This window comes from Heterocephalus glaber, unplaced genomic scaffold, assembly GCF_053883595.1.
Source record: "Heterocephalus glaber isolate CG9 unplaced genomic scaffold, H.glaber_assembly_v1.0 deba00001454, whole genome shotgun sequence".
Lineage (NCBI taxonomy): Eukaryota > Metazoa > Chordata > Mammalia > Rodentia > Bathyergidae > Heterocephalus > Heterocephalus glaber.
The window spans coordinates 10,807,983-10,830,665 of NW_028258303.1; the positions used below are offsets into that span (position 1 = coordinate 10,807,983).

Consider the following 22,683-nt stretch of genomic DNA (forward strand, 5'->3'; position numbering starts at 1 on the left):
CAAGGTCACACTCTCTCTCTCTCCCTCTGCCTCTCCCCCTCTCCCTTTCTCTCCCTCCCTTCTCTCTCCCCTTTCTCCTCTCCTCTCTCCCTAGGTCTTACACTAGAACGCCCCTGGTTCTCAGGCCTTCAACCTTGGCCTAAATGTTTTACCAGCAGCTTCCTGGTTTTAAGGTCTTACACTAAGCCACACTACTACCTTGCCTAGGTCTTTAGATTGAAGGGCTCATCAGGGGGCCTCTCAGCATCCATTATCACATAAACCAAATCTCACAGTATATTGCCTCTGATCCATCCATCCTATTCTGTTCCTTTGAAGAATCCTGACAACTGCCACATGTTTAAGGTTAGAGATGGGATTCACACACAAAACTAAACTCTATCTTATTGCTATAGCTTGGATCTTGAATGCTCCCCAAAGGCCCATGTGTCAAAGGCTTGGTGCCCCAGTCCATGGCACAACTGTAAGGAGTAGAACCTTTAGGAGGTATGGTCTAGTAAAAGGAAATGAGGTTATTAGGGGCATACTCTTGAAAGTGATATTAGGATCCTAGCCCCTTCCTCTCTTTTGCTTCCTGGACACCATAATGTGAGCAGCTTCCTCTGCTGTACATCTATATTGCCACACTCTCCGCCATTATGTACTTCCTCACCATAGACTCAAAATCAGTGTGGCCACCCAACTATGGACTAAAACCACAAGCCAAAATATATCTTTCCTCTTTTTAACTTGATTATCTCAAAAGTATTTGTTATAGTAACAGAAAGATAACACATTTGTCTTGAAATCTCATTAGTCTGGTCACTGGCAAAAAGTACTGAGAAATGATAAGGACTTTGGATCACCAAAGATCCAAACCCATGATAAAACCCTTAGGCTGCATCAGGTTCCTGAGGGGAAAACTGGCCAAAGAGATAAGGCCAAGTAAAGTGAGATCTACTTGCTGACTGGGAGTTCCTCCACAGATACAACTTCCAGGTAAGCTGGGCTGGACTCAAATTCTAGGATTCCCTGAAGGCTCCCTGGAAGTTCAGTCCTTTTGAGAAAAGAAAAATACTACAGAGAAGCATAGCAAGGAGATCAATGAGACAATTTAAAGAATTAAAGAGTTTAAGAACAAATAAGCAAGGCATAGTGATGCAACCTATAACCCCAACAACTTGGGAGGTTAAAAAGGATTGAAAATTGGAGGTCAGCACAGGCAACTTAGTGAGACCCTGTCTCAAAAATTTAAAAGGGTGGGGGCGGGGGGGGGGGGAGATGTAGCTTAGTGACACAGTGTCCCTGGGTTTGGTTCCCAGTACCACAAAACAACAACAACAACAAAAGCAACCTAATGTATGTATGATATGGGTAACATCGTACAAACAATACCCTGAAATTCTGACTTTAGATTACATCAATTCTTCCTGAGACAATCTTAGTCTTTGGTAGGTACAGTGTTTCTTTGCCAACCAGGCATGATTCCGTATTGTCTTTCCTGGCATCCTTTCATTCATCATTAAGCATCTAACATTTTTTTTTCTTTTTGGTACCAGGGATCAAACTCAGGTCCTTATGCTTGTGAGGCAGGCGGCAGAACCACTGAGCTAAATCCCTGGCAAGCATCTAACTTTTGTAAAAGCTTCAGTTTATTCACTGAATTAAGGCCAAAAACCATCAAAAAGAACAGAAGTCTTTCACACCCTTTGATGTTTATATCAAATGTGGGTTTTTCAAGACTATAAGTCACTTACTTTTTTTCAAGAAAACTTCCATTCCAACAGGCTGCAGAAGATAATATCTGAACAACACCACTATTCAAAGAGAGAGAAAGGAAGGTTTTAGTGATTACAAATAAATGGTTATTTAACCATCAATAATTATCTAGTCAATCTCTTAATCCAAAAAAGTTTCACTAGTGGTAGCTGATTCTTACCTAGATGAAGCCCATTACGGTTTAGATCTAAAACATCACCCAAAGGTGCATATGCTCATAGGCATATGAAAGGTGAATGGGTTGTGAGGACGGCACAGTTGACTTGCTGTTAGGAGGAAGGGTCTGGTCAGAAGAGGCCCATGGGAGTAGGCTCTAAGTGTCTTATCTCTCTTCCTGGCTCTCCACTTGCTCTCTGATATGAGTCACCAAGAGGTAAGCAGTGACTATTCTGCCATGCATCCGTGCCATTCTGCCTTGCAATTCTGCCTTGCAGCTGGCCAACAATGCACTGAAACCTCTACAAACTGTGAGCCAAAATAAACCTTTCTTCCTTTAAGTTGTGGGTGATGGGTACTATGTCTCAGTGATGAGAAGGTGACTAAGACAAAGCTACACTTGGAAAATATACATACGCATTAGAGAAACTGTGTGTCACATCTCAAAATGGATAAGAATTTAAGTTTTCCATAAGTTATGTTTTTAAAAAAAGAGCGATAAAAGCTCTTAAAAGAATTCTTATCCCTGAAGGCAATCCTGAACATTCTCCCACTACCAAATATCTAAAACATTCCCTATCTCAACTCCAAACACAAAAAGTAAAACAAAAGGGCTGGGCTATTATTTCCAGAGAAATTATTTTTGTAAATTAATAACTGACCCACCACTTCCTTCTACTTTGTTGCTCATTTGAGAAAGAAACTAAAAATTAGCAAACTGTTTCTTTGTATTACATAGATTATATATATAGGCTCTGAGAAATAGTTTCTGTGAAACTGAATGTGAATTGTATGTCAGGAATTTAGGATCCTCTTACTTACTATAGAGAGAAGGGAAAGAATTAGACAAATTTAAGTGGCTGGGGAAGAGACTGCAGTAATTTCTGTTAATCATCAAACATGGGTCAGGAAAGATCTTTAGAGATCACTTCAATCCCTTCGTTTCATAAAGAGGAAAGCAGAGCTACTGGTGAAGTACAGTATCTTCCGCTCTCCCAGTGGTACCCAATTTAACCCTCTGCTCGCCCTCACAGCCCTTCCAACCTGAACTCCTTCACAGAGGCCCTGGGGTTAGAAGGATCCTGAGGGCTACTGTAGAGCTGCTCTAGGATGTTCCCAGTAACACCTCACTCAGAAAGGTACTAGCAGGAGAGCTCCAAAGTGCAGGGTCCTGGTCATCGGCCCTAGTACAATGTAGACCATAAACCAAGACCGATTATACACATCTCTCGGAATGACCACCCTTAGTCACAGAGCTTGATTTCCTCATTTCAAAAATTAAGGCTCTCTGCAAAAACAATGAAAATGCTAAGGCAATGAAAATATATAAATATGTGCAGAAAAAAATTCTTTTAAGAATGAAATAAAACTGAGGAAGGCCTCAATAGTTTTTAGTATGTGTGTTGCCGAAACAAGCACAAGCTTCAATAATTTTTACTATACTTTTTACCCTATACGATTGGATTGACCATCTCCATTTATCTTGTTGAATGGAAAAATGTTAGAAGTTATTTAGATTAAATAAGATAAAAGCTGTCTTAGATTTGGGGTGCTTTGGAACATGAATATGAGGAAACCCACTGGTGTTACAAAATTTAATACTGAGCTCTCTTAGCACAAAGGCCAACTTTAGCCTTCCTCAGTTGGGATTTTAAAGGCTTTCTAATGACAGGCTGAGGAGTGTGTGCAAACTGAAAGCAATCCATTGTATTACTGGGAGCTAATAGGACCATATCCTGCATAAATGTGCAAGAACAGATTGCCTAAACGTAAAGCTCCATTTACATTCACAACCTCGACATGGATGTAGGGAAAAACACTAAGCTAGAAAGTGCCAATATACTTTAGAAAAAAATAAAGACAGGCAACTACATACTTCATTGTATTTGCATTGTTGTGTTCTGAGAGTTTTTGTCTCCACACTGCTATGGTTTCATCATTTATTAAGCTGGTATAATGTGCTTGGTTCCCAGTCCTGAAGTCAACAGCAGGAGAAGAATTCTAGAAAATTAAATGTTAACAGTAAAAGAAAAAGAAATTAGAGGGACTGAGGCAGAAGGATCACGAGTTTCAGGTCAGCCTGGACTACACAGCTCAAGACCCAGTCTAGGGGAAAAAAGAAGTTACACAGAATGGATCTTTCCTCCTCCCTCCTACATAGCCTCCACGTTCTTTTCATTGTGCTGCCCAAATCCCCCCTTCAATATGGAGGTACTCACTCCCAGCTGCTGACAGCTCAGCCCTGGGCTGCTCTCCAGGACTTGCCCTTGGCAGCAACTGAATGGAAGTGTAACTTCTATGCCTAGCACAGCCTCCTTCCCCACTGAGTGGATGCTATGCCACAATAAACCTTCAAAAACTCTGAGCCCAAAGTCTGTTTCCCAGAAAATCAGTGCAACTCTTCCAGATCTCTTCCCCATAAGATTAAGGCTTCTAAGACATTAATTATTTGCCATAATTATTTACCAAACTGCAACAAAGTGTATTATTAAAAAGTCAGTTAAGTTATAATTTATATAGTAAATAACTTATGAAAATTTAAAACCTCATAATTTCTTGTTCCAAGTACATAGCTATAAAACTTGTAAAAAAAAAGTGACAAGAAAGAGATCAATAATGGCCTTGAAGATTCTAATCACTGCTCAGCATTATACACCTTTATCCAGTGAGAATTTCCATTGCTTGCATTCAACTTAATTTCCCCAATTAGCTCCTGATCTAGAACTATGAAAAAGCTAGTGGTGCTCTATACCTCCTATACTTGTAACTATAAAAAGGAATACAGTAACATTAAAGCATTTATCCATCAATTCGTAGAACAATCTTTTATCTTTTATCTCTATGTGTGTGTACATACACATAAAACATAACTTTAAAGGTGGGGTATGGTAGTGCATAACAGTAATCCCAGCACTCAGGAGGCTGAGGCAGGAGGAATTCCACAAGTTCAAGGCCAACCTGGGCTACACAGTGAGCTCAAGACTAGCCTGAACTACATAGCAAGACCTAGTCCCCAAAAATGTAACTTTCAAAAGTAAATTTTCCATAGGCCAGGGATTTAGCTCAGTGGTTCCGCCACCTGCCTCGCAAGCACAAGGTCCCGAGTTCAATCCCTGGTACCAAATTTAAAAAAAGTAAATTTTCCTAGTTGCTTTTCTATAGTTGTGAGTGAAGATGCCCCTACTAAGAGGAAAAGGAGGGAATATAATACGCCAGAGATGTGTCTCAAAGTTTCTGATCATTTGGTTTTTGATAACTATTTTACTGAAATGATCACAGACATATATTGAGAGAATAAAAATAATCCTGAATTACATACAAGAAACTCTTAAGCCAAAGTGGATGTCTGAGCACACACCGATTATCTTGCTTTCCATGCTGGTTTTAAAACTAAATTTTCTCCACTTCAAAGGAGTGACATCAAAAATAATGCAACCTTATAAAATAAATTAGACTTAGAACTATTTTCTCATTATTATTTGTCCAACAAGCCCTAGATGCCTTGGGTTCTTGCAAGGCAAACACTCTGCAAATGACCTACACTCCCAGCCTTCTATGGCTTCTAACTACATACAAGTTAAAAAGAAAAAAAAATGCTCTAGATAAGCATTTCTCGATTTTGGCTGGGCTTTGGATCACCAAAAGAGCTTTAAAAATGTTCTAATAATCAAATTACACTCTAGATCCATGAAATAAGAACTCTAGAGGTTTCTGTAGTTTTTAAAGTTTCCAGGCGATTCCAAGGGACAACTATGGTTGAAAGGAAAAAAACATCATGTCAGCTAGCAGGTTTTGATGCAATGACAGTTCTAACTACACTCTCTTCAATCCTATCCAGAGAACAAGACAAACGGGAAAGGAGTGCCTATGGTTTACACTAAGTTGCCAAAACCCAGAATCAAATGTAGCAAAGGAGTATCTGAATACAGATTGGGCATCCTTAATCCAAAACCCTAAACTCTGAAAGGCTTCAAAATCCTAAGTTTTTGAGTATCAACATGATGCTACATGTGGAAAAATTCATGCACAAATTTATTAAAGTTATTATATAAAATTAATTTCAGGCAATGTATATAGGTATATATGAAATATAAATGAATTCTACAGTTAGACTTCAGTCTTGTCCCTAAGGTATCTCATTATGAATATGCAAATATTCCAAAACTCCCACAAATCTGCAATGTGAAACACTTATTTTCTGGTCTCAATCATTTTGGATACGGGACACTCATACTGTTAACTCGTGTGAGTTAACACGAGAGGGGCTACGAGGAATGAACACAGGGAGTGATGAGCCACATCTTCAGCTCTTTTTATTATGAAGCAGGATTTTGCTGACCTCCAATTTGTGATTCTCCTGACTCAGCCTTCTGAATAGCCAGCATTGTAAGTATGTGCCACTGGACCCAGCTGTTCTACCTCAAGGCCACATTAATGAATGAGCTGTACAAAAGCAGAGGCTGACACTACACAGATGCTTTTCCTTGATCTTTAAGTGATAGGATAACAGGGCAAGAACATAATGTTCTCAGTCTCTGTATCTAAACAAACATCTATGGTTAATAGTGTAAGTAAATGTGTATAGGTTTCATTTTTAGAAAAAGCAGTGCCTTTTTCAGTAATTGTCTATTTTGTTACCTTAAATGTTTAATGCATACTTCTCTTACCAATTGTTAAACTTCACTTCCCCTTCATTATGGTTTGCTTTCCACACCCAATAGTGTTAATAAATTTAAACTTCAGGGGGCTTTCAGGGAGATATAGCTCAGTGGTGCCGTGCCTGCCTTGCAAGTGCAAGGTCCTGAGTTGGATCCCCAGTACCGGGAAAAAAAAATGTAGAGCTTCAGCTATATATATTAGACTGCTTCTAAAAGGAATGGCCAGGCATGGTGGCACACTCCTGTATTTCCAGCACTTGGAAGGCTAACGCAGAAGGATCACAAGATTGAGGCCAGTCTGGGCTACATAGTGAGACCTTGTCTCAAAAAAAAAAAAAAGAATAAAAACACTAAGATTTATATTCATGGACAAATCAAAGTAGGTTATTAGTCAAGTCAATTTCCTAGGAAATGAATACTTAAAAGTCTACTACTTGTGGACAAAAAAGTTACTACCCCGCAGAGCCCCTGTGCTTTCCTTATTTTGCCTTACTGTCATTTTGAAAAAATAAAGAATAACCTCAGCTTTTCTCAAGATTTCTCTGGGAAGCTCTGCAGCTGAGCCTCAGATAAGTACCAAGCAGCAACCCCACATCTCCCCAGATGGCAGCACTCCCCAGCCTTTCTCAGGCTCTTGACCTGGAGAAAGCTCGCTGTCAGTTTCAACTGTCCACACACTGCAGCCTTGGGCTTCACCAGTACTTTTGCTACCAGAATCACAGAATTATACTGACTAGAGGACAAGAGATGTGTGTATTTAAGGATGGCAACATACCAGACTACCAGGGAGACCTTCCAAGATTGAAAGGGCCCTTATTTTCTCACTTGCTCACTTTCTTCCTAGCCAATACGAATTCTTTTATCACCAAGGGTCCCTTCAATGCTGCACACAGTTTATCCTCCTCGGATGCTTGTGAAATAAAGGGAGTGGGCAGAGAACAGAGGAAAGAAGCACAGGGCAAACACATGGAACTTGTTTCAGACTAAGACTCACTGGACAAGAAGAGTGGAATGAATACTGCTATCACAGCTTCTTGGATCCTCACGTGATTCTACCTGAAACCCACTGCTCTTCCTGGTTTATCTGCTACAGCAATACAGGAGGGAGATCTACATGTGGTGCAGTGACTAGAAAAATAACAGATATCTATAAACTGTGATATCTGTTACGTACATTATACAATCAAACAAAGCAAAGACACCGAACCCACCAAGCTCTCAAATACCTGGAATTTGTTGCTGCTTAACAGCTAAGGAAAAAAAGTGAAGTAATGCCAAAGCACAAACTCTCTAGGCCGTAGGGTTCCTTACATTTCTTTTAGAACAAATATGGATATAAATAAGTATTTTGAAATTATAAATCAGAACATTATGATTTTAGTAATAGGAAAACTATTGCAACTTCAAAGGGTCCAAAAGGAGATACTAAATACTTCACAGTTTAGTTTGCTTGTTTTAGTAAGATAAAATTGGTAGAAACAAAGTAACAACGCTTGCATGTAATTATTTATTAAAATAATTACAGATTCACCATTATTCACCCCAAAGTAATAGTCAAAAGAAAAGTTTACCTCGTATTTGGAGCAAAGTACAAAAGTCTGGTCTCCTCCAGAGAAAATCTGCTTAACAATATGATATTTAAAGCGATCTGTCAAAAAAAATTCCAACAACACATTTTTCAGTAATTGAAGTTTCTCCCTCACCCCCTTTTCTGATACTCTGAAACATGCTTCTGAGTGGCTTTTTACTCACTTTAATTATGTCAGAGAAGCATGAAAACCTCTCCTGGCTCACTGCCCAGGACTACTTCTATTTCAATTGAAAATAAACATATAAAATGGTAACTTCACTTTATCTCTGCCTCTGTCACTATCAGCTAATCCTGACCTCATTTCTATTTTTCATGCTAACTCTGTCATGCCACTGACTCAAAATCTAAAATGGACACTACTATAAATGGCGACCCATGTGTAACAAAAAATTGCACATCTGTGACTCTGACTCCTTCAGAATGAAGCTGGTAACTCCTATTTCCTGCTCCTTGCTTTAGCTCACATCACATGTGCCCAAGTCAACACTAACACCCCTAAACTGCATTATTTCTAACACCCTATGCCATTTCACATCTCCACGCCTCTTTACCACCCTCAGAGCACACTGTGTTCTCCATAATGGCCTCCTGGGGCATCCGAACCACCGTCTTCCTCACAGTCCTCTCCTCTGCTATCTCAGTCACCCTGTCAGACACAACTCCAACTTCCTCTGACCATAGTACTCTTTCATGTCTTCTTCTGTGTTCCTGCATAAACACAAAGGTTCCTAAACACACAGAATTTACATAATAAATTAAAATTTACCTGAGCATGTTATAAAAGCATTTTGTTACATCCAAGGACAAATTTATGACCACATAAGTCAGGTCAGGCTTTAACTCAACTTTGAAAATTTGTGGTTTCAAATTAACCTACAAAACACTTGAGTTTGTTAAATTGATATATTTCTTAAACACATGTATTCCAAGTGTCAGCAGAATGTTTTGGAGAAAAGGACATTTACAAATGACAGAGAAGGGCCGGGGATTAAGCTCAGTGGTTCCACCGCCTGCCTCACAAGCACAAGGTCCCGAGTTCGATCCCCAGTATAAAAAAAAACAAACAAATGACAGAGAAGAGGACATCAAGTTATTTGTTTGCTTTTGGCAACATCACCAAAAGACAATCATGTTTATTTTATATTTTAAATTTCACTACATTTCAAAATGCTCATATATTCATCCATAAATATTTAATGAGTGACCAAGCGTATGCCCAGCTCTGTGCTATATGCCACATTTACAAACATGAAAACAATCAGTCCTAGGGAAGGTAGAGGGGTTGAAGGGAAGGCAGGGGAATGGGGACAAAATAAGAACCAAGATAGATTATGTAAAAGTACAAATTTCCAATGATGAATGTCATTATATTGTATACCTAAAATATACCAATAAAATTAATAAAAAAAAAATCAGTCCCTGTCTTTAAATTTCTTATAATTCAGTAGGGAACTTCTGATGGCTGTTGTTTTATAAAAAAAGACCAATCAAGGGCTAGGGATTTAGCTCTGTGGTTCCACTGCCTGCCTTGTAAGCGCAAGGACCCTAGTTCGATCCCCGGTACCAAAAAAAAAAAAAAACCCAAAAACGACTGATCAACCCATTAAGTGTGTCAGTTTAAGACTACAAATTCAAAATGAATTATTAAACTACATTTCTTTTTAATGATTTTCCAGTTCCATTTCAGCCTCTGGAAATGCTATTTCAAGATGAAGGAGTTACTCAAGACAAAAAGCTGCCTTACTTTGATTTTCAATGAAATAAACATTCTATTAATATTTTTAAGAAAAAAAGATACTTAAACAAATTATATCTTATTATGGCCAAAACAGCAATAGCAAAGTGAAAGTAGCACAGTCTAAGCACTAAAAGCACAAGTTTTTGAATAAAGCTGAAATGCATTTGAATCTTTATGATCTTGGACAAGTTACTTACCATGAAGGTTTGGTTCCCTCACCTCTGCCATGAGCATAACAACACTAGTAATTAGTTCATTTTAAGTGCTTCACATAGTAAAAGAACTTAGCTGACCATTCAATAAATGTCAACTATCATTATTAGCAACAATAAAAAATGTATACACAAGCTCCTAGGGCAGAGAAGCTGAGCCAGTCCCAGCACCCGGAAGGAAGCTCCCCCACCGCCATCCCAAGCTCCTTGAGCAGAGAAGGTGAGCCGGTCCCAGAACCCAGAAGGAAGCTCCCCCGCCACCATCCCAAGCTCCTAGGGCAGAGAAGCTGAGCCAGTCCCAGCACCCGGAAGGAAGATTCCCCCGCCGCCATCCCAAGCTCCTAGGGCAGAGAAGCTGAGCCAGTCCCAGCACCGGGAAGGAAGCTCCCCCGCTACCATCCCAAGCTCCTAGGGCAGAGAAGGTGAGCCAGTCCAAGAACCTGGAAGGAAGCTCCCCCACCGCCATCCCAAGCTCCTAGGGCAGAGAAGGTGAGCCGCGTGGGCGCCAGAAGCACCAATCCCACCCCGTCGAAATGAGAAGACACATAAACAGGCCTCAAAAACAGACCTCCAGTTCACCTACAGCAACCCCAAAGGGAAATGAGATGGAACAATCTGATACTCAACCACCTGGACTCTCTAACTTGGCAACAAAAGAGGATCTGGGAAAAATGAAATCAGAAATAATTACTGAGGTAACAGCAAAGATTGTGCTCATGGCGCAAGACATGATTAATAAATCTAGAGAGGACATAGATAAAAAATTTAGAGGATCTGAGGAACATGATGGAATCCCAACATAGGAAACAAATGGAATCCATAAAACAGATGCAAACAGATTTCCAGGAGATTAAAAACTCCATAGAAAGTCTGCACAGCAGAATGAACCAATGTGAGGATAGAATTTCAGATATGGAAGAAAAGATTGCAATTAGTGACCACGAAAAGAAAAATTCCTTTAAAATTGTAAAGGAACACTAGAAATCAATCCAGCAGCTGCTAGACGATGCAAAGAAGAATAACATAAGACTGATTGGAGTCAATGAAGAAAGAAGGGAGAGTGCAGATGATATAAAAAAACTGTTCACAGAAGTGATGGCAGAAAACTTCCCAAGGAGGGGAAAAGAACTTGACATACACATAAGTGAGGCATAGAGGATCCAAATAGCCTTGATAAAAAAAAATCTACACATAGGCATATAATAGTTAGGATTCCAGAAATCTAACAGAAGAACAAAATTCTACAAGCAGTGAGAAAAAAGAAACAAATCACATACAAAGGAAAGCCCATCAGAATCACAGCAGACTTCTCAATGCAAATCCTCAAGGCAAGAAGAGCTTGGAGTGATGTATTTCAAGCCCTAAAGGAAAACAGCCTCCAACCCAGATTGATATACCCTGCAAAACTATCGTTCAAAATTGATGGAGAAATAAGATACTTTCATGATAAAGAGCACCTCAGGAACTTCGTGAATATCAAACTGGCACTCCAAAAAATTTTAGACAATACCCTAGGAAAAGACAATGAGGATCACAACTCCAGGAAACCCAGCAGAATGAATCCATTGGGCGTGACAAATTAAACACAAAGGGGGAGAATCCAACAAAAAGAAAAAGTCATGACAAGCGTTTTAAAACTTTTAACTTCATTTCCCTAATGAGTCTATAATTCAATCTTGTTATTGTACTGATTAGTATTTTTCTGATTCTAAAGTTGCACACCTTTCCTTGTGCTGTACTGGCTATTTATCATCTTCTTATGTCTACTTTTTAATTGGGTTGTCTATTAATGAGCTCTAAGAATTCTTTATATATTCTGCTCATAGATTATATGCATTGTAAATATGGTCTGTTTAAGGACTACTTTTCATGTTAATGATGTCATTTAAAGTTCTAAATTTTGATGGAATCTCATTTATCAATTTTTTTCTTTTATACATCATGTTTTCTGTATACTACGTAGTTCTTGCCTACCCTAAATTCATAAACATTTTCCCTTATAATTTCTTCTTAAAGTTTTATACTTTTAGGCTTTCATATTTAGGTTCATAGATCCCTTCAAGTTATTTTCATGTATGGAAATAAAGGGTTGAGGTTAATTTTTTATATATGGATACCAGGTGATCTAGTGTCGTTTGCTGAAACACTGTCTCTTCCTCGGCTCTTGAATTGAGTTTATATTCTATAAAATGCTAATGTTAAATAATCTTTCAAAACTCAGTGGACCATATGTGTGTGGTTCTATTTCTAGATTCTCTGTTTTATTCAAATGATCTATATGTCTTTCCTTACACCAGCACTGCCTTGATTACTGTAGCTTTAGAAGAAGTCTTAAAATTAGGTACTAAACGTCTTCCAACACTGCTTTTTGTCTTTTTAAAAAAATTTTTTCTAGGTCCTTTGCACTCCTACATAACTTTTAAATTTCAATGTCCAATTCTTCATTTACAACAAGTATACACAGACCTGAATTTTTATATATACCTTGTGTTTTCTAATCCTGCTAAATTCAAGTACAAGTTCTAGGGGCTCCTAGAGATTTCTTAGTATTTTCTCTCTAGATGATCATTTCATCTACATATAAAGATTTTGCTTCTACCTCGCCAATCCTATCCTAATTGTGTCATTTTATTGCCAGATTATTTTGGTGGGGACTAGGTTTCAAAGTTTAATGGACAGATAAAGAGTAAGCATATCTGCCCTTGTTCCCTACCTTAATGAGAAAGCATTGTATCTTCTCCATTCATATAAGGCATTCTCACTGGAAGTATGGAGTACATGTCTTTAATCTGTTGAGAAGGTTCTGTTCTACTTCCAGTCTCCTGATAGTTTTTACCATGAACAGCTGTAGAATTTAGTCCAATACTTTTTCTCCAACTACTGACAGGATCATATGGCTTTTTCCTGTCCTCTATTGAAATGATGACTTTTGGGGTTGGATCTTCCAGTGCTGAACCAACACTGCCATCCCTATAATAAAACCACTTTCTACATACTGCCAGATCTGACTTCTAATAGTTTGCTTTGTTAAACAAATTTCTATCTATGTTCATACTTTTTTCTCCTATTATCATTATCTAGTTTTAGGATTAGCACAATGTTGAGTTCCTAAAATGAGGGCAGAAGTGTTCCTTCTTTTTTCTGCTTTAATTGTTTGATATAATTTATCAGTTAAAATGTATATGAGCCTGCTGTTGTCGTATAGGTAGGTTTTCAAGCTAGGAATATACTTTCTTTAATAGGTGCTATTCAAATTTTATATTTCCTCCAGAGTTAGTTTCATTAATTTGTCTTCCAAGGTACTTCTTAGAAGTTGACAAATTTATTTCAAAACAGATTTTTGAAATATGCTTTCTATATCCGTTTAAATTCTGTAAAATCTGTGGTAATGTCTCCTAGATCTTGATATTGTAATTTGAAAAATGTGTAATTGATATTGTGTAACAGGAAGAAAAGGTCTAAAGGTGCAGGGGAAGTGGGAGGGGTAGGGGAAAGGAAAAAAAAGGGAAAAGAAAAAGTATAAGAGGAAAAAAATGGAAACAAAGTCTTTGCAAATAGGGAAGGGTGGGGAAGGGAAGGGGAAAAAATAAGAACCAAGATACTCATGTAATGGTACAAGGTCCCAATGATGAATGTAACTGTATTTTATACTGAAACTGTACCAATAAACTTAATGGGAAAAAAAAATGTATACACTACCACCAATGTCCTTGGTGTTACCATTTTATGCTTTACTTCTTTAGGATCTCAACCACAGAGTTTCAGACATAGTAAATGCTCAAATATTTGTTGATTTATGTTAGAAATGAAAACCTCATATTAATTCTCTCCAAAAAACTGAAAGGTAAATAAGAGATACATATTCAAAATCATTCTTTTCATTATATGAAATATAATTAAATACCAGTGAAAATCACTCTTACCAGCTCGAGCTGAAAGCTGGCCACTGTGGGCCGCCCAGTAACCCTTCACAGGAGATGGACACTTAATGTTGCAAGTGTGTCCAGTTCCTAGTTGACCTCTTGCTCCACAACCAAATGCATAGATGAGTCCAGAAGAAGGCACAAAGGCTAGGGTGTGTTGTCTATGAAGAAATAAATTAAGTCATTAATAGTTTCTACTGATGAAGTCACACACTAAGGCTCTGACTTTAATTTCACATGAGCAGAGTAATTCCTTAGGGGCACCCTGTGGAGCCTACCCCCACGTTAACACATAACTGCACAGGGGCTAGCTCTCCAGGATACTATCCTCTGACACACTAGGTCATGCAGAGGATGGCAACTCATGCAAAGAGCTCCAAGTCGTGCTGCATTTGACCTTTAGGGTGAAAGGGAAGATGCAGGTGGGCCTTAGCAAAAATCCCAAGAAGTTATGTAGGATTTCTTACTTTTTTCCTTATTTCCCATACACTATCCCCTTATTGTTCTGCTCATTTAAAACCATTTTCTACCACATCATTCTACTAAGATGTGACTCTGCCCAAATTTCAACATAAATATGCATGCAGTTAGGATTTCTCAAAATGACAGTGGTTAGATGTAGTCTTGATCTCCATCACCACCAAGACAAGATCCATTTCTGGGTCTTTCTAGGTATCAGGAAGTTCTGAGGAGCACTCACCTGCCACACGCAATCTGAGTGACTTCACTGCCCATCAGCTCCAGAACTCTTCTTGGATTAACCTCATCATTCATTGAATCATGCCCTAGCTGCCCACAGGAACCAGCACCAAAGGTAAACACACCTCCACTCTGACAAGGAACAAAAGCCACATGACTTCACTCTGAGTCTGAGGACACTCCTCTAAAACTTATCTAGAGACTTTCCATCACATACACCTGATACTTAACCAAAATCATTTCAAGTTCTTTAAATAGAAAAATACAAAAAGGAAACTGCTATGGAACAAAGGTGGAAAAGGAAATGTGTGGCCCCTGTAAAATTTAAAAATTATTAAAAGTACAATGAGATATTAGGACAAATTAAGAAGGAGAAATAACAAAGTGAAATGAGAAAACTTTGCATGGCTACTTACAGACAAAAAATTAAATGCTTTACAAACCCCTTCATAAGATTTTTTAAAGCTATCTTTGAAGCCCGGCACATGCACATTCCTTTAGTCCCAGCTCTTGGATAGAGACAAGTTTGAAGAGAAGCCTAGACTACAGAGTGAGTTCAAGACTTGAACTACCTGGGAGGTGAACCTTTCAGACCACCATACCACTGCCTCGAGTGCAGAGGAGCAAAGCTGCCCCAGCGCAGAATAGGTGAACCTGCAGGGCCACCGTACCATCGACCCAAGCACTGAGGAGGTGAGCCAAGTGGGCACCAGCAGGACAACCCCCTCTCCCCCACTGAAATGAGAAGACACATAAATAAGTCACAAAACCAGACTTTCAGATCACCTAAAGCAACCTCAAAGGGAAACAAGATGGAAAATAGGCATGTAATTTTTAAGATTCCAGAAACCCAACAGAAGAACAAAATTCTACAAGCAGTTAGAGAAAAGAAACAAATCACATACAAAGGAAAGCCCATTAGAATCACAGCAGACTTCTCAATGCAAACTCTCAAGGCAAGAAGAGCTTGGAGTGATGTATTTCAAGCCCTAAAGGAAAACAGCCTGCAACCCAGATTGATGTACTCTGCAAAACTATCGTTCAAAATTGATGGAGAAATAAGATACTTTCATGACAAAGAGCCCCTGAGGAATTTCATGAATACAAAACCAGCACTCCAAAAAACTTTAGACAATATCCTAGGAAAAGACAATGTGGATCACAACCCCAGCAAGCCCAGCAAAATGAATCCATTGGGTGTGACAAGAAATTGAATGCAAAGGGGGAGAATCCAACAAAAAGAAAAAGTCATGAAAATGATAAGTCAATACGTATCAGTTATACCATCAATGTTAATCATCAAAATGTTAATCAATTTACCAAACAAAAGAAATGGACTGGCAGAATGGGTCAAGAAGCAAGATCCAACAATATGCTGCATACAAGAAACACACTTAATTCAAAAAAACTCACAGACTGAAAGTTAAAGAGTGGAAAACGATACTCCACATGATGAGAACCTGAAAAAAAGCAAGAGTACCTATCCTCTTTGCAAATCAAGTGGATTTCAAAACAACACTGATTAAGAGACACAAAGAAAGACACTACATCCTTGTAAAGGAAACAATCCAACAGGAAGAGATGACAATCATGAACATATACGCACCAAACACTAGTGCACTCAAGTATATAAAACAAATACTAACAGACATGAAAAATCAAATAAGCACTAATACAGTAGAAGTGGGGGACCTCAATACCCCACTGTCACAAATAGATAGATCAACTAGACAAAAAAGAAGGAACGAAATACTAGAACTCAATCAAACTCTTGAACAAATGAACTTAACAGATGTTTACAGAGAGTTCCACCCCACCAAATCAGAATATACCTTTTCAGCTGCACAAGGGTCGTTCTCCAAAGTAGAACACATACTCCCTCATAGAACATGTTTAAGCAAGTGCAAAGAACTGTATATTATCAGACCATAGTGCGATGAAATTGGAGATCAACAGCAAAAGAAACCACAAGAATTTCATAAACACATGGAAATTGAACAGCACACTTCTGAATAACCAATGGGTCACACAAGAAACTAAAGAAGAAATCAGACAGTTTCTACAATTAAATGACAATGACAATACAACATACTGGAATCCATGGGACACAATGAAAGCAGTCTTACAAGGGAAATTCATAGCAGTGAGTACTCATATTAGGAAAACAGAGCGAGCCCAATGAAACAACCTGATGCTGAACCTCAGGCTTCTTGAAAAAGAAGAGCAAGACAAAACCCAAAGCTCATGCAAAGGAGGAAATTATAAAGATCGGAGCAGAAATCCATTCAATGGATACTAAGGGAACGATACAAAAAAAAATCAATGAAGCCAAGAGTTGGTTCTTTGAAAGAATAAACAAAACTGACAAACTCTTAGCCAACTTTATCAGAAAAAGGAAAGAAAGGCCCAAATCCATGCAATTAAGAATGAAATTACAATGGACCCAGCAGAAATCCAGAAGATCATCAATACCTACTTTGAGAACCTATACACCAATAAGATGGAAGACACAGAAGAAATGGAGATTCCTACATATGAATTACCAAAGTTGAACAAAGAAGACTTAAAAATTCTAAATGACTCAGTATCAATCAATGAAATTGAAAATGTAATTAAAAACTTACCAACTAAGAAAAGCCCGGGTCCTGATGGCTTCACTGCTGAATTCTTCAAGACATTAAGAAAGGAACTACTGCCATTACTCTTTAAACTCTTCAATGAAATTGAAAGGGAAGCAATTCTCCTGAATTCACTCCTGGAAGCAAGCATCACCTTGATCCCCAAAGCAGAGAAACACCCAACCAAAAAAGAGAACTATAGACCAATCTCACTAATGAACATAGATGCAAAAATCCTTAATAAGATACTGGCAAATAGAATGCAGATCAACAAGAAGATCATACACCCTGGCCAAGTGGGATTCATGCCAGGGATGCAGGGATGGTTCAACATATGCAAATCAATCAATGTAATACACAATATCAATGGAGCCAAGGACAAAAAACATATGATCATCTCAATAGATGCAGAAAAAGCATTTGACAAAATCCAACATGCATTTATGAAAAAATCCCTACAAAAAGTGGAATAGATGGTCTCTATGTCAATCTGATAAAAGACATCTATGAAAAACCAACAACCAATTATCATTCTAAATGGTCAAAAACTGAAATCCTTCACACTAAAATCAGGAACAAGACAAGGATGTCCACTATCACTACACTTGTTCAATAGAGTTCTGGAAACATTAGCCACGGCAATTAGACAAGAGAAAGAAATAAAAGGAATAAAGATAGGTAATGAAGAAGTCAAACTGTCATTATTTGCAGATGACATGATACTCTATATAGAGGATCCCAAGAACTCCAAAAGTCTTCTAGACTTAACAACCAAATTCAGTCAAGTAGCTGGTTACAAGGTCAACACACAAAAATCAATAGCTTTCCTCTACACCAATGACAGACTCACTGAGAGAGAAATAGGGCAAACAATTCCTTTCACAATAGCATCCAAAAAACTGAAATACCTAGCTATCAACCTAACAAAATAAATCAAAGACCTCTTCTCTGAAAACCATGGCACTCTGAAAAGAGAGATTGAAGAGGATCTCAGAAAATGGAAAGACATCCCTTGCTCCTGGGCAGGAAGAATCAACAAAGTGAAAATGGCCACACTTCCAAAACTACTATATAGATTCAATGCAATTCCAATTGAGATCCCAGCAGCATACTTCATAGACTTCGAGAAAACAATCCAAAAATTCATTTGGAACAAGAAGAGACCCAGAATAGCAAAAGCAATTCTAGGTAACAGAGACATGGCAGGGGGTATCACAACTCCCAACTTGAAACTGTACTATAAAGCTATTGTGATAAAAACAGCAGGGTACTGCCAAAGAAACAGACTTGAGAACCAGTGGAACAGATTAGAATATGCAGAAACCACTCCAGACACTCTCAGCTACCTCATCTTTGACAAAGGAGCCAAATACCCTCACTGGAGGAAAGATAGCCTCTTTAATAAATGGTGATAGAAAAATTGGGTTTCAACTTGCCAACGATTAAAACTAGACCTATATCTCTCACCATGGACTAAACTAAACTCAAAATGGATTAAAGATCTAAATATTTGAAACAAAAACGCTGAACTGGCTGGTACAGTAGTTAGGTAGAACTCTTGAAAACATTGGTGTAGAAAAAGATTTTATGAACAAAACCTCAGTTGCCTGTGAACTAGCGCAATCAACAAGTGGGATCTCTTCTTATTAAAAATCTTCTGCACATCAAGAGAAACCACCAACAGTATGAAGAGACAACATACATGTGGGAAAAAATTTTCACCTGGTGTTCCTCAGACAAAGGTCTACTATCTAGAATTTATAAAGAACTTTAAAAAACCAGACCTCCCAAATTTAAAGACCTAATCCAAAAATGGGCATCTGAAATGAACAGACATTTCTCAGACAAAGAAGTAGAAATAGCAAATAAACATATGAAGAAATGTTCAACATCACTGGTCATTCGAGAGATGCAAATGAAAACAATGCTGAGATTCCACCTCACCCCAGAAAGAATGGCTGCTATCATGAAATCAACCAAGAACAAATGTTGGTGGGGCTGTGGGGAAGGAGAAACACTGCTCCACTGCTGGTGGGAATGTAGACTGGTGCATCCACTGTGGAAATCAGTATGGAGATACCTCCAAGAACTTGGACTGGAAGTCCTATTTGACCCAGCTATTCCCCTGCTGGGGATCTTCCCCAAAGAATTAAAAGAATCATACCACAGTGATATATGTGCACCCATGTTTATAGCAGCACAATTTGTAATAGCTATAAGGTGGAAGCAGCCCAATTGCCCATCAACTGGAGACTGGATAAAGAAAATGTGGTGTTTTTATAAAATGGAGGACTACTCAGATATAAAGAATGAAAAACTAGAGACATTTATAGTGAAATGGATGCACATTAAGGCAATACTCTTAAGTGAAATAAATAGAGGACACACAAGTGTAAATACCGAATAGTTTCTCTAGTGTGAGAAACTGAAAGTGTAAATAAGGACTAAAAGGTATAACAGATAATGTGAATTAGAAAGAAAAGGGGCAAAGGGGAAGGGGAAATAGGAAGGGCAGGGGAAAAGAAAGAAGGGAATGGAATTAATATGAGAAAATGAAAAAATGGAAACAAAGTCTTTGTAAATAGGGAGGGATGAAAGGCAGGAGAAAGGGGAAAAAATAAGAACCAAGAGAGTTTATGTAAAGGTGCAAATTTCTAATGATGAATGTCATTATATTGTATATCTAAAATGTACCAATAAAATTAATTTTAAAAAAAAGACCTGAACTAGCTGGCAAGACACTACTTCCAAAAAAAAAGCTATAATATGAACAAATGCTAAGGTATTTTACTAAAGTAAATATACAACAGTATTTTCTCACTATAAAAACATGTTTATTCTTTCTAGAATGTAAGTATATAACAAAAAAGTCGATAATTTTTTTTTTTTTGGTATTGGGGATCAAACTCAGGACCTGGCACTCGCAAGGCAGGCAGCAGAACCACTGAGCTAAATCCCCGGCCCCAAAAGTCGATAATTTTAAAAATCAATTAAATTGCTATTTCTTTTACATACATAAATGGCTGTATAAAAGGACACAGCATATTATTTTTTATATATTTTAAAGTTATTTATATTGAACTATTTTTGAATATTACTAAGAATCTACAAGACTACCAAAGAGATAAACACAGACATACACTTTTTTTAAAAAAAGCAGTCTTGGGATGGGGGCTTAGCGCACGTAGTACCTCGCCCTTGCAAGTGCAAGGTCCTGAGTTTGATCCCTGGTACCAGAAAAGAAAAAAAAAAAAGAGTCTTTTTTTATTTTTTTTGGCGGGGAGGACAAACCAATGCTAAAGGAACCATTCAGGTTCAAGCCACAATACTGTAAACACCATCACTACTCTAAAATAATCAATTCTAATCACCCAGCTCATAACCTACACCAGAGTCCACTGTGCTCCCTACCTTTGTGAGGACTGCTGTGTGCTCATCTCCACAACTAATGTAGACAACCTTCTGTGTTCGTAAGAGTTTCACATGGCATGGAGACTCTCGATCTGGAAGAAGAATTAAGCATCAGAATGGCACAGTAACTGGTCTTGGAGATAAAATACACACAACTAGCTTAGCCTGAATCTGGGCCCCTCTGGCTTCCTTACACATAGCTTCCTGCCTGCATCTCTACTTGGATGTCCAACAGACCATCTGAAACCTAACTCGTGGTTCCCTCACTCTAACTCTGCACTCTTCCCAAATCACTCCATTTCTACCACAACCCCCACACAGTAACTTTATCCTTCTAGATTTTCCTTGTTTCAAACCACACATCCAACAAGGATCAAACCAACTAGCCTCACCTTCGAACAGTAGAAAACTCTGACCTTACTCCCACTACCTCCAAAATGGCCTTTCCCTTGACCCACCACAGCTGTAGTCAAACTGGATCACTCTTCTCAGAACCCTTAGTGTCAGGCTGAGGGTCTAGCTCAGTGGAAGATCACTTGTTTGGCAAGCATAAGGCCCTAGGTTCGATCCTCAACACCAGAAAAAGAGAACAAAACCCCCAGTGTCTTCCCCTCTCAAAAAGATAAGAAGCGGAGCCTGGGATTTAGCTCAGAGGTGCCACCACCTGCCTTGCAAGTGCAAAGCCCTGAGTTTGATCCCCAGTACCAAAAAAAAAAGAATCAAAAAAGATAAGAAGCCAAAATCCTCACCCTGCCATTGGGGCCTTCAAGTAACAGGTTGTACACTACCTCTGACCTTCAGCTCTACCCCTCCTCCTTCTCTTGGTCCACTCCAGCATACATCACATCAGAGCTTTTGTAAGTCCTGTTCTCTCTGGATGGAGCATTTTTTACCCCGACACCTACAAATTCTATTTCCTACAAGACTCTGTTCAAACATGTTCTTGTCGGGCCAGGGATTTAGCTCAGTGGTTCTACCGCCTGCCTCGAAATCTCAAGGTCCTGAGTTTGATCCCAGGTACCAAAAAAAAAGAAAGAAGTTCTTGTCAGAGGCCTTCCTGAACACCTCATATAAAACAGGAAGCTTGGTCTCAAACCCTCTGACATAGACATTTACTGGTTTGTATCTACTCACTAGAATACAAGCCACGGATGTTCTCTGTTTTGTCCAGTGCTCCTTGCTTAATACCTAACGTAGAGCCACGACATAGCAGATCATCATGAAGCATGTATTAAACAAATGAATGTGCTTTTGTACTGAAGAGGTACAATAAATTTAGAGTTTAACCTACCTTTTTCATCACTGAGCCCTAGCTGCCCTGCATTATTCATCCCCCAGCCAAAAACAGCTCCTGAGAGAGACAGGGCAAAGCTGTGAGCCCCTCCTGCAGCCACCTGAGCCAGCGGGATCCCCTCCAGGGACCTCACCCTCTGAGGGCTGGCTTGAGAGGAGAACTCCTTCCCTAGGCCCAGCTGCCCATGGCTGTTCTTTCCCCAAGTGAAGAACTGGCCATCTGAAATAAGAACAAGAAAATTGATATTAAAAAAAACAAAAGCAAGCTCCATACACAAAAATAATCTCGTTGTTAAGATCATTTGGTAGAGGTCCCTACATACAAGAGCAAGGGAGCAGAGACACTGCATGCTATAAGATGTCAAAACCAAAACTCTCACTTAACATAACAAGTTAAATAAACTGAATTGTACTGCCTATCCAACACTATTAACACTTCTGCAAAGAAAATATTAAAGATTTAAGTAAATTCAATTTTGAACAGGACAATTACCAGCCTTAGGTCTACTAAGCAAGCTGAACTTAGTTCTGGCCACCTGAGACCATGAGGCCCAGGACTTCAGAAGTCCAGCTATGACCACCCAGACTATTCTGCAGATGACTGAGCAGGGTGTGTATATACAAAT

General features: G+C 38.7%; 1 protein-coding gene across 7 annotated transcripts in view; it reads right to left on the reverse strand.

Moving 5' to 3' along the window:
- Positions 1 to 22,683, reverse strand: part of Herc3 (HECT and RLD domain containing E3 ubiquitin protein ligase 3) — a 176,249-nt gene that overhangs the window by 93,379 nt on the left and 60,187 nt on the right. For 5 of the 7 annotated variants that reach the window (XR_015452864.1, XR_015452863.1, XR_002396187.2 and 2 more), the window contains 8 exons: positions 22,056 to 22,277; positions 20,765 to 20,856; positions 14,737 to 14,867; positions 14,037 to 14,197; positions 8,718 to 8,891; positions 8,144 to 8,220; positions 3,791 to 3,915; positions 1,737 to 1,796 (listed from right to left, as the gene is read on the reverse strand). Coding sequence is in view for 4 of the 7 variants with exons in the window: in XM_021261066.2 (XP_021116725.2) it covers positions 1,737 to 1,796; positions 3,791 to 3,915; positions 8,144 to 8,220; positions 8,718 to 8,891; positions 14,037 to 14,197; positions 14,737 to 14,867; positions 20,765 to 20,856; positions 22,056 to 22,277 (1,042 nt within the window). In the remaining 3 variants the exon portion in view is untranslated. The remainder of the gene's footprint in view (positions 1 to 1,736; positions 1,797 to 3,790; positions 3,916 to 8,143; positions 8,221 to 8,717; positions 8,892 to 14,036; positions 14,198 to 14,736; positions 14,868 to 20,764; positions 20,857 to 22,055; positions 22,278 to 22,683) is intronic. The other 2 variants (XM_021261068.2, XM_004848064.4) reach the window with 2 other exon arrangements.